At 43.7% G+C, this 12,115-nt stretch overlaps 1 protein-coding gene across 4 annotated transcripts in view; it reads left to right on the top strand.

Annotated features, from left to right (window-relative positions):
- KLHL3 (kelch like family member 3) overlaps window positions 1-12,115 on the top strand; it is a 276,374-nt gene that overhangs the window by 202,698 nt on the left and 61,561 nt on the right. For all 4 annotated transcript variants that reach the window (XM_055389111.2, XM_004042559.5, XM_063706795.1 and 1 more), the window contains one exon: window positions 11,621-11,730. In XM_055389111.2, the coding sequence (XP_055245086.1) occupies window positions 11,621-11,730 (110 nt within the window). The remainder of the gene's footprint in view (window positions 1-11,620; window positions 11,731-12,115) is intronic.

Here is a 12,115-nt window from a genome sequence, read left to right as displayed (position 1 = left end):
TAGTCTTGATATGATGATTTTTGTGAAGGACATTACCCAGTAGCCTCAATTCTGAGTCCTGCTGTTCTTTCTGGCTCTGAACCTTGACCCTTCTGCTTCTCTGCCGTTCCTATGCTCTCTTTTGCCTGCATATTCTCCACTGCCTTTCCACCTTCGCTTAGGGAGCCCTTTCTCTTCCTGGGGAGGGCTCCCAGTGAAGCCTTTGAAGAGGTCACTTTCTAGATGGATGGATGTGCTAAGGCAAGCATTTTCTCTGCAGATTTTTTTTTTTTTTTTTGAGACGGAGTCTCGCTCTGTCGCCTGGGCTGGAGTGCAGTGGCGCAATCTTGGCTCACTGCAAGCTCCGCCTCCTGGGTTCACGCCATTCTCCTGCCTCAGCCTCCCTAGTAGCTGGGACTACAGGCGCCTGCCACCACGCCCGGCTAATTTTTTGTATTTTTAGTAGAGATGGGGTTTCACCGTGTTAGCCAAGATGGTCTCGATCTCCTGACCTTGTGATCCGCCTGCCTCAGCCTCCCAAAGTGCTGGGATTACAGGCGTTAGCCACTGTGCCTGGCCTGCAGATTCTTTTCACAAACGTTTGCTAGTGCAGTGGCAAAGGGAGAGTGCTTAGATGTCAGAAATTCTGTCTCCTTCTTCTGTGTCTCCTCTTACCAGCCTTCTCCTTCCACATAGTGTGTGATGCATGTGTGTGCACACCTAGCACATATCCCACCCTAATTGGCTGATACAGTTGTCTGAGGTTTGGGGAGTATACTGAATCCTCACCTTTTTTAAAATTTAAAATTACATTCTAGATTCAAGAGGTACATATGCAGGTTTGTTACGTTTGTATATTGTGTGATGCTGAGTTTTGGCTTCTGTTGATCCCATTACTCAGATGGTGAACATAGTACCCAATAGGAAATTTATCAGCCCTTGCCCCCACTCCCTTTGGAGTCCCCAGTGTCTGTTTTTCCCATCTTTATGTCCATAGGCACCCAGGGTTTAGCCCACTTACAAGTGAAAACACGTGATATTTGGTGTTCTGTTTCTGTGTTAATTAACTTAGGATAATGGCCTCCAGCTGTGTCCATGTTACTGCAAAGGACATGATTTTGTTCTTTTTTATGGCTGCGTAGTATTCCATGGTGTACCGCATTTTCTTTATCCAATCTATTGTGGATGGGCACCTAGATTGATTGCATGTCTTTGCTATTGTGAATAGTGCTTAATGAACATATGTGTGCATGTGTCTTTTGGTAGAACAATTTATTCTCCTTTGGGTATATACCCATTAATGGGGTTGCTGGGTCAAATGGTGGTTCTATTTTTAGTTCTTTGAGAAATCTCCAGACTGTTTTCCACAGTAGCTGAATTAATTTACATTCCCACCAGCAGTATATAAGCATTCCCTCTTCTCTGCAACCTTGCCAGCATCTGTTGTTTTTTGACTTTTTAATAATAGCCATCCTGACTGGTATGAGATGGTATCACTTGGTAGTTTTGATGTGCATTTCTCTAATGTGAATCCCCACCTTTATTAGGGCTCCCAGGCCCTTCCGGCCTGGCTTTTCCCAACTTTCAACGTTTGTGTTTTCTCCTTTGCCCCTTTCACTATCTGACGATGAGACTCATCTGTGGGAGAGTGCAGCAGATGCAGCTGGGAACACATCCGTCTTTCTGGTGCTCCTTGGTCCTGTTGCTGTCATAGTGATTGAGTTCTGTCCGCATTATGGGTCTGTGTATGCAGACATCCTGATGAATTATTCTTAGCTAGTGTTTATTGAGCTCTCCCTTTGGGTCATACCCTGTGCTAAGCATTTTATTGGCAACATCCCATTTAATGCATATGATAGCTGAGGAAACCAGGGCACAGAGAGGTGAAGTAATTTGTTGAGGTCACATAGTGACAGAAGGGACAGAAGGCAGGATTCAAGCCCAGACGGTGCTGACTCCAGAGCCAATGTTTATTACATTCTACAGCTTCTAGGCCCAGTTTGGACATAAGGATGCCCTGTGAATCAGTAACTGAGGAGTGCATGTGGCTAGAGTTGGCATTTTCCATTGAAAGCATGTTCCTGGAAGCCTGTGCAATGTAGTCACCAAATCCCAAGAACCAGACAGTGTAGACAGACATCCAACTGTCCGCTAGACACAGGGTATGTCATCATCTTGGGATAGAGGAAGCGCCATGTGGGTGTCTTCTTCTCTTCCCTGTGGGGTGACTTCCTCCCAGACACATGGAGCCTGTTCCCTCACTGAATGAGTGAGCAGGCCCTCCTACTTTTCCTGGCTGGGTCAGCATGATCTTCAGGCTGAGAGTCTCCTCCCTGTTATGCAGGCCTTCTGTGGTGCCTGTGATCCTCTTCTGGGTGGCTTTCTCTGCAGCCCACTATGCTCTGCACACTAGGGAGGTAATATTTTTAAAGTAGTATAATGCAGAAGATAAGGCCATGATGCAAAGATGTTAGAAGAAGGGAATGAAGGTTAGATTGTGAAGTATTTAGAGGAGAAGTAGAAAATGATTATCCATGCTTACTCCCTTGAACCCACCCACTGACGTGGGCCTGCTTTTTTCCTTGTACCCCTGACTTTAGATGGAGCCTGGGGTTCTCTGCCATCGCTGCCTCTTGAGACAGACCTGTGACCTCACTCTACTGTAAGTGCAGGGGTGCAGGCACCCACTAGGGTCACACACAAGGGAAAGCATTGGTCTCTGTGGTCACAGGTCTCCCTGGACCAAGGCCTTGAGTTAGAAGGTATTTCATGCCAACAAACTACAAGGAGACCTTCCAGATCAGAACTAGGAATCAGACCAGCTAACACTTTGGAGCTGAGTAATCCTGAGCCTATTTTCTCCTCTCTATCATGGGAGTAGCACATCCTATCCTGTTTCCAGGATGATCTGGGGAACAGGGGGAATGGGGAGGAGAGCATTCTATGGAAGTAGACACCACAGGGGCTGTGCTGTGGAGCCTCCCTGCCAGCCTCATCATCTGCAGTGAGGGAGCTTCAGAGTTGGGTCCAGGCAGGAGAGACAGGAATCCTCAGGTCACTGCTGCTGCAGACCACATGCACTTTTGGGGAGGAAGGATTTCCGGGACTTCTGGTTTTGTTTTCTCTTTATCTAGATGTATAGTGCAGGCAGGTATGTCCTGTCCAGCCTCCCCTACTCTTCCCAGTTTCTGGCTAGCTTTGCTTTGCCTTCACTTGTCTGTAGATTCCAGTTTAGCTGCTGAATTCTGTTTCTTTTCCTTCTCTAAAAAGCTTTCTTTTTCTGTTGTTATTGTTGTTGTTATTATTGCTATTTTAATAAAAACTCATCCCTGACTATTACAGAAAAAGCACATGGGTGGAAAGAATTATACCACAATTCTACCCAGAGAGAACTGCTGGCAGCACCTTGATGTATATCCTTCCAAATCTTTTTCATTGTATATGTATGCTTTCCAGCTTAAAAAACATTTTAGCCAGGTACAGTAGCAGGTGCCTATAGTCCCAGCTACTTGGGAGGTTGAGGTTGATAGCTCAAGCTTTCATGCGTAGCTTGAGCCACGGAATTTGAATCCAGCCTGGGTAACATAGCAAGACACCCCATCTCTTAAAAAAACATTCTTAGCAGTATATTCTGAATATCTTTCCATGTTAGCAGATACATTTCTAGACCATTTTTTGAAAAATTTAGGTAATATATTCAATAAAAGCAATTTATACTCATGACCAAAAAATGCAAGCAGTACATAGAGGTATAAAATGCAAGCAGTACATAGAGGTATAAAATGCAAAGCCAGTCTTCTCCCAGGCTGTCTCTCTAAAGTGGGGAGATCCTTGGTATCCTTACAGAATTTATATATTATGCTTTTTAACTTACACAACAGAAAGCACTCTGTACTCGTTGTACTTTTGTTTGACAATACAAATCTTGCAATTATTTCCACACCCTTGTGTATGGCTATATCTTATTCTTTTAGTCTGCTGCATCTCATGGATGGAGTATAATTTATTTAACCAGTCTTCTGTTAGATGGACATTAATGTTTCCAGTTTTTTTATTTAAAATGCTTCCATGAGAATTCTTGTACATAATATTTTGGAGTACACTTGCTAGTATACCTGTAGGGTACAATCTTAGTAGCATAGTTGTTGGATCAAAGAGAAGGTACATTAAAAAGTTGTTTGATAGATTTTGCCAACTTGCTGTCTAAACAAATGTGACTTTATTTTAAAGCCAGTCTTGCCTTCTGATAGGTCCTCGGCTTTTCCAGCGAGAGCACAACTTTTTGGGGGCTGAAGCATCATCTCTATGTCCAGCTGCCTATTTGGTTTCCTGTTTGGAAGGGCCCTGTCTCTTCCTGCTGTGGCAGTCCCTCCTGCTTCCTCTGGATTCAGTTTCCCCCTCAGGGAAGTTCCCCAGATCTTTGCTATGATATATGTTATTCTGGGGTAGGGAGGGTAGGTCCCGCATTTAGAAGCTGACTGCTCAGACTCTTGCCTTAGCTAATGGCATCACAGTCTTCCTGGGCAGCTAGTAGCTGGGAAATGGACCCCAGTGTCTTTCACAGCCTGTTTCTTATACCTCATTATTGTTATTTCCAGGGACTGCTTAATCTTTAACCTCAGAGGCCAGGGCCTAGGGTTATGGGGACTTTGTTGTTTGGTAATTGGACAGCCGTACACTGGGCCATCAGCAGAGCTGTTTGGGAGGGATGTTAATGGGACTTCATTAATGAAATAGCAATTAAAATTCTTTGGACATGTTGTTTACATCAGTCTGCCAAAGCTAAGCGAAAACCTCCAGCCATGGGATGGAAAAGCCATTGGATTTCACGTGCTTATGGAGAGAAATGGCCTTTTTTTGATTGATTGAGTCATTTGAGATCACGGAATGAAGTAATTAAATTAAGGCAGCAGAAAAATTTGGAAAATCATTAAAAAACATAAATCTCTGACTCAGTGAGAGTCCTCTTCTAAAATTGCTGCTCCTAACTTGTCACCATGAAATAATGATGATCATAATGATGGGCATTTCTATCATTTTTGAATACTTGCTAGGTGCCAGGAATGGTGCTACATGATTCATAGGCATGGCCTCATTTTGTTCATTTAAGTATAAGAGTTATTATTTTCTCAGCTTATAGGTGAAGAAACTGTAACCCCAGAGAAGTTTAGTAACTTGTCCAAGATCATATATTAACAGCTTATAAGTGGCAGTGCCAGAGTGAGGCCAGCTGACTGCAGAGGTCTGTGTCCTAAGCCCCGCTACTTATTTCCCACCCACCCAGACCAGCCTAGCCTATTTTCCATGATGGTTGCCTCACTCCTGCCTCTCTTGGATTTTCTGCATCTAATCTGAAGGTGGCAAATGAGGCAGTCGTGCAGACACAGATAGGTTTCATTGCTTGCTCTTTGTTAGGATTTTAGGAAACTTCACTTGTTCCATTTTCTGGGTTATAGGGAACCTCACTGTTGAATCAATAGCACTATTATGGCCCTTGGCTGTGTGTATGTGTGTGTTTGTGTGCATGCATGTGTGTGTGTGTGAGAGAGAGAGAGAGAAAGAGAGCTAGAGAGAGAGAGAGAGAAAGAGAGGGAGAGGACAACACATAATATTTCTGGAGTAAGGCAACATGGAAAGAGAGCTTATTTCCTGCCTTCCCAGGGAGTGTGGAGGTAGTAATATTTAGAGTCTGAGGGCTGGTGGTCATGACCCTTCTGAGAAGAGGTCAAGGTGGGTCTCTGTTACTTCCCTGTGGGAACTGAGCCTTTTCCCTAGAGCAGAGAAACTGTAAGCCTGGACAGCTAAATATTGATTCAAGGAAGCTTGCCTCTGACCTCTAAAAATAGAGTAATAAGGGGCAGAAGAGAGAGTTTTAAGGCAGTTCTGTGGTTTTGTTTTTTCACCCTGCCAAAATGTTTCCATTTTGTTTGTGTGTCCACCTGTGTCAGCCAGTCTCTCCTGAGGGTGTGACCTGTGGTTCAGTTCAGAGGCACTCACACCTGTTCCCTGGGGCTGCTGGCCCTGGGAATTATGGGGCTTATGGGGTTTATTTCATCTCTGATTGGTAAAACACAATGAGTATGTTCCCGTCCGTGTGGATGGGAAATTATGGAGAAGAGGAAGAGGCATCATATAACTTTCAGTCTTTTCCCACCAAGCAACACAAACATATCTTCCCAATGTTAAAAGGATGATAAAATTTGGGTGATACATTCCCAGGCAAGGGCTTTCTCTGGGGATACAGTTGGGTCTCGGAGAAAGTTGAGGCCATTTCCTAATACTAGCTAACACCATTCTAAGCATTTTACATGTATTATGTCTCTCAATCCCCGCAAAGTCAAGGAAGTCACAGATGGGTCATCATTCCATTTGTTCTGAGCTTGTAGGTTAGATGAACCAGATCAAAGGTTTAGGTTTATTTCATTCCATGAAGAGAGAAGAATAGTCCTGGGGCTAGCTTGAGAGGTTGCCTGAACCCTAGGCAGTCTTGAAGAACAGTCAGGAAAGTGCAGTAATAATTTTAGAGCTCAGTATATACAGATATTATGCTGGAGACTGAGGATTCGGCTTCAAATAACACAGACTTGATCCCTGACCTCATGGGGCTCCCAGTCCGAATAGAATAGAAATATTCATGTAATAAAGCAGGGTGATTAGGGATATGATTGTTATATCTTGTTTGGGGGGCTTTGGGAACCCCAAAGACTATCACTTCCTCTAGCCTAGTGGATGGGGGGATTAGGGAAATATCTTAATTCTGGGGTTAGGTCTGAGATTTGAACCTAGAACTGACTCCAAAATGCCAAGAAGTTAGGAATTTAGGGACTAAGATTATTCTCTTTTTTCCCCAAAGAAAGGTTTTTAGATGCATATCCTCTGTCTATGCCTCTCTCTGTCTCTCTCTATGTCCAGCACCCCTGAGAGGGATTCTTAAGGTTTTCTGATGTCTGTGTTGAATTTTACCCCAGTGGACTGCTCAGGATTGGTGTTTATCTTGGTACCTAAGATACTCATCAGAATATTTGTTATTATAATTGGGCAGTCTTGGTTCAAAACCTGGCTCTACCAGGTTTACTATTCTGTAAACCTAAGCACATGTCTTAGAGTTTCTGGGCTTCTGTTTCTCCATCTGTAAAATGGGGATGTTGATACTCACTTTAGTAGGGCTTTTGCGGGGATTGAGAGACATAATATATGTAAAATGCTTAGAATGGTGTTAGCTAATATTAGGAAATGGCCTCAACTTTCTCCGAGACCCAACTGTACCCCCAGAGAAAGCCCTTGCCTGGGAATATATCACCCACATTTTATTATCCTTTTAACGTTGGGAAGATATGTTTGTGTTGCTTGATGGGGAAAAGACTGAAAGTTATATGGTGCCTCTTCCTCTTCTCCATAATTTCCCATCCACATGGACAGGAACATACTCATTGTGTTTTACCAATCAGGACATGGAACTTAAACAATATTTGTTACTTATAGTAAAACCTGGCTAATTAGGACTCTTAACCAGAACTCTTAATTAACTGACTTATTTTTCTCTGTGTCCACCCCTCTTTAAGAAAAAGAAGCGAAACGATAAGAAAAGTTAGTTATTATTGGAGAGTTACCCTTCAAGGGCTAACTCTCCAATAATAACTCTCTTTTAACCCATGGTTAAAAGGTACTATGCCCCCGGCACATGCATCCCTCCCCCAGGATCTAGCCTTGTCTGCCTCTCCATTGCATCTCCAAGAGCCTGCAGAGCTCCTCATACTTAGGGAGTGCTCAGCAAACCTTTGTTGGATGAATGAAGACATCACCTAGGTTCTAGCTAGACTTCACTATTACTGTTCTTTACACATGCTCTGAATTTTCCTGTTCCCTGCCTTTGTTTGTACTGAAAGTACCTCTCTCAGTCATGTGAGAGGTGGACTTTGGGATGGAGTTATTGGTGCCTTGTCTTGTCTTGCTTGTGAGGCAGTAGGGTCCTTGTAGACATCAGTTCTGGTTTCTTCATTTTTGAAGAAATGCTGCATTTGATACATCATACATTAAGAGTTGTCTAGCACCTGCAATGGACTCAGTAAATGTGAGTCACATCTATTTCTTTATTTAATGCCCATATCACCTTATGTACTATTATTATTTCCACTTAATATATGGGAAACCTGCAGCCTCAAGGAACTGAATAACCTATATCACTGGACAGTTTGTTGAATTCGATAGAATTAAATTTGTTCTCTAAGATCTTGCAGGTCCACAGACTTGCCCATAGGATCTGCAGTCCCAAAGGATGTCTTAACATTTTTTTTTTTAAATAGAGAGGAGCCTCACTTTATTGACCAGGCTGGTCTTGAACCCCTGACCTCAAATGATCTTCCTGCACAGCCTTCTAAAGTGTTAGAATTATAGGTATGAGCCACTGTGCCTGGCCCCAAGGGATATCTTGATATAGAAAATCTTCTCTATTAAAGAGTGGTGCTGCTGGCCGCAGTGGCTCACACCTGTAATCCCAGCATTTTGGGAGACTGAGGCGGGTGGATCATCTGAGGTCAGGAGTTCGAGACCAGCCTGACCAACATGGTGAAACCCCGTCTCTACTAAAAATACAAAAGATAAGCTGGGCGTGGTAGTGGACGCCTGTAATCTCAGCTACTTGGGAGACTGAGGCAGGAGAATCACTTGAACCCGGGAGGCAGAGGTTGCAGTGAGCTGAGATCGCGCCATTGCACTCCACCCTGGGTAAATAGCAAAACTCTGTCTCAAAAAAAAAAAGAAAAAGTGTTGCTGCTCACAGAACTGGACTTTGGAAAGTGGGAACACAGGCTGGTAATATTTGTCCTTCATTTCTAAAGAGTTTCTTAAAGCTGTCAAAATGAACTAATATATATTATTATCTTTGGGCTGCACAACAATCTAGAGACCTATGTCAGGTATTATGATTGCCTTTTATGGATGAGCATGCCTTCCATAAAATGGATGGCAAAGCCTGGGAAGAAGTGACTATAAGACGTGAACCCAGGTCTTCTGACCCTTAGCCAAGGCTCTTTACTACGTTCTCCATTAATACGTTAAAAGCAAAACAAAACAAAACAAAAAACCCCAAATAATTGTTCAGAATAGAAGATGATTCAGGAAGGTATCTTCTGGGAGCAAAGTGGGTTCTTTCCAGGAAGCAGCTGTGGAGAGGGCTGACTGGAATACAAAGTCTTCTGGGGAAATCCTGTTTCCCAGGAAATGGAGTTAGCTGGAGCATCCTGTTCCTGTCTTTTCTATCCTGTTGTTTCTTGAGTGTTGCTAACAGAGAGGGGACCCTAGTTCAGAGACTTTGGGGGTTACCCCGTCTCCTCAGACTAAATGGAAACGGGAAGGCATTTTCCTCTTTGATTGCTTTCTTTGTCTCTTTCTGCTTATGCCCTACAAACCTCACAGATCCCTGGGTGCCAGCCCTGGGTGAGAAGCTGCTGCCTGCTATTTCTCTTGTTGCCCCTTCCCCACCAGATACTGCTTCCTGGGAGGACTTCTGAATGGGATTTCAGTGGAAGGTTCCAGATGGGCAGAGAAGCAGCCCACTTCAGAAAGAAGGGGTTTAGATTCAAACCCTGCAGTAGGGGAGGGACAGAGAGATGGAGGTGGGGTGCTGACTACTTTTTGTCTTGATTTATCTCTAAGGATTTCTAATTTGTTCCCCACATCACCTAGAATGTATATTACTGCACTTCATTTATCTTCCCTTTCAAAATCTAAGCCTATCTACAGTCTTACGAGCTCTAAGGAAATTTTTATTTCACAGCATAGAATTTTACTTTCTTACCTCCTCTTGTTCTTTTCCCTTCTCCGGCTGTCAGGTTTTTGGTCAGCCAACGATACATGTGGGAAGGCCAGATGTGGCTCTGGGCCAGAAATGTTGGTGCTGGTTTGCAGGACTCTCCTGAGAACCGTGTGGTCCTGCTGAGCTCAGCTGTGGCTGGTCCAGAGAGCCTCAATGTCCTGTGCTTGCTCATGGTGTGGTGGCTTGTGTGGTGACTGCTTTTTCTATCTGCTGTTTCTTGGGTGTTACCAATTGACAGGGGACTGTGGTCCAAAGACTTCTTGGATCAGAAAGGGAATAGAGGGAGAATCCAGTACTTTCCCAGCTTCCAGCCCAAGAATAAATTCTTACCATCCAAAGAAGATTGCTCTCTTGCTTTTATTTTAAGATCTTTAGCAATGAACACTTAAAAAATAGTACTATCTAGTCTTAAATATTTCCATAGTTAAGAAGGTTTTTTGAATGTTTAACTTAAAAACTAAAGGCTTTTTTTGTTTTGATATACAGAGAAGCAAAGACCAGCTTCTTACCATGTTGATGTTGACAGTTGGTTCCCTTCGTAAAAAAACTGACTTTCAGATTTGTCTTGTTATGTGTAAACATTCCTGAGTTTCAAGATGGACAACCTTTAGTTGTGACCATAGTAATATCAATAGGCTGGTGTAGAGCAAGTGGGGAGCCCTTTTTGTCCAGTGGAAGATGGAAAATATTGTTTATAACTCAATATTTGAGAGTAAACTGTTAACGTTTAGGGAATCTGGATGAAGGTAGAAATTTGAGAATTATTTGGGTCTGAAATTATTTCAATATAAAAAGTTAAAAATGATTTTCACAAGAAATGATTTAAATCTTAAATTCTTTGTTTGATTTTTATGAAGTTGATGAAGTCAGGTGCAGTGGCTTGTGTCTATAGTCCCAGCTATTCAGGAGGCCGAGGCAGGAGGATCACTTGAGCCTAGGAGATCACGACCAGCCTGGGCAACATAGCAATGATGCCATTGGTCCAAAAACATAATCATAAATGGCAAAGCCAGGATTTGAACCTAGGCTCCTTCTTTCTGAAGTAGATAACATTTCAGTGAATATAATTCTCTAATAGCAGGATGATGGCCTGGAAAAATGTCAAGGTAGGAATTGTCCCTGGCATTTCCCTTTTGTGGATCTTAGGCCTGTGGGTTTTATCTTATTCTAGTTGTCACTAAATTTCCCTCTGTCTTACAGTTCCATAGGCCTGGCTCTGTGAACTGTTCCTAGGGGTAGTAGGGTCACCTTGTTGCCACTACATCTGGATGAATGCTTAGTTGGGCCTCCTCATGAACCAGAGACTCACAATAGTAGGCTTGACTTTGGGCAAGAAAGGATGATCCCATCTACTGACCTTCTAATGTTGACTTCCTGTAAGAACCCCCAGAGACCTCTCAGACACACAGCAGTTCTGACCCATTTTTGTTTGGCTGAGCTTCAGGGTGCACTGTCTGCAACTCTACCAGCTTGCACTCTGAGGGGAAATAAGCTCAATTATGGAGGCAGGTCCCAGTGAGGCTTTTCTGCAATGCTATTACTAATCTCATGGAGCATGGAAAAAATACAAACTCAGATCTGTCTGCCCCATTTTCATCTGTGTTGATGTTCAGGACAGAGGATCATAGTGGGTGATGCCATCACTGCTGAATTAAAAGGCAAATTTCCCTCCAGCCATGATGTCTCTGTCTTTGTTTCACTCCCTTTCCCTCCATGGTCCCCCTGGCCTGCTCCAGGACTCTACTGTGAATCCCACAGATTGTCATGGAAGGGCAGAAGTGTGTTACAACTTTGTTTTCTTAACTTCTTTTTTTTTTTTTGGAACAGAGCAGCACTTTCCAGAGGTGATGCTAGGAGAAGAATTTCTTAGCCTGAGTCTGGACCAGGTGTGCAGCTTGATATCCAGCGACAAGCTGACTGTTTCTTCAGAAGAGAAGGTATGACATGGCTCACTGGGGAAACGGGAACCTCACTCGTCAGGTGGTCATGGGAAGGACTTGTGGTTTGGTGAGATCCTTACTTTTCTTTTTTTTTTGAGATGGAGTCTCGCTCTGTCGGCCAGGCTGGAGTGCGATGGTGTGATCTCGGCTCACTGCAACCTCCGCCTCCCAGGTTCAAGTGATTCCCCTGCCTCAGCCTCCTGAGTAGCTGGGATTATAGGCACCCGCCACCACGCCCAGCTAATTTTTTGTATTTTCAGTAGAGACAGGGTTTCACCATGTTGACCAGACTGGTCTTGAACTCCTGACCTCAGGCAGTCTGCCCGCCTCAGCCTCCCAAAATGCTGGGATGACAGGTGTGAGCCACCATGCCTGGCCAATC

The sequence above is a fragment of the Gorilla gorilla genome, chromosome 4 (genome assembly GCF_029281585.2).
Source record: "Gorilla gorilla gorilla isolate KB3781 chromosome 4, NHGRI_mGorGor1-v2.1_pri, whole genome shotgun sequence".
NCBI lineage: Eukaryota > Metazoa > Chordata > Mammalia > Primates > Hominidae > Gorilla > Gorilla gorilla.
The sequence above is the reverse complement of the archived record's forward strand: the minus strand, read 5'-3'. Positions and strand labels throughout refer to the sequence as shown.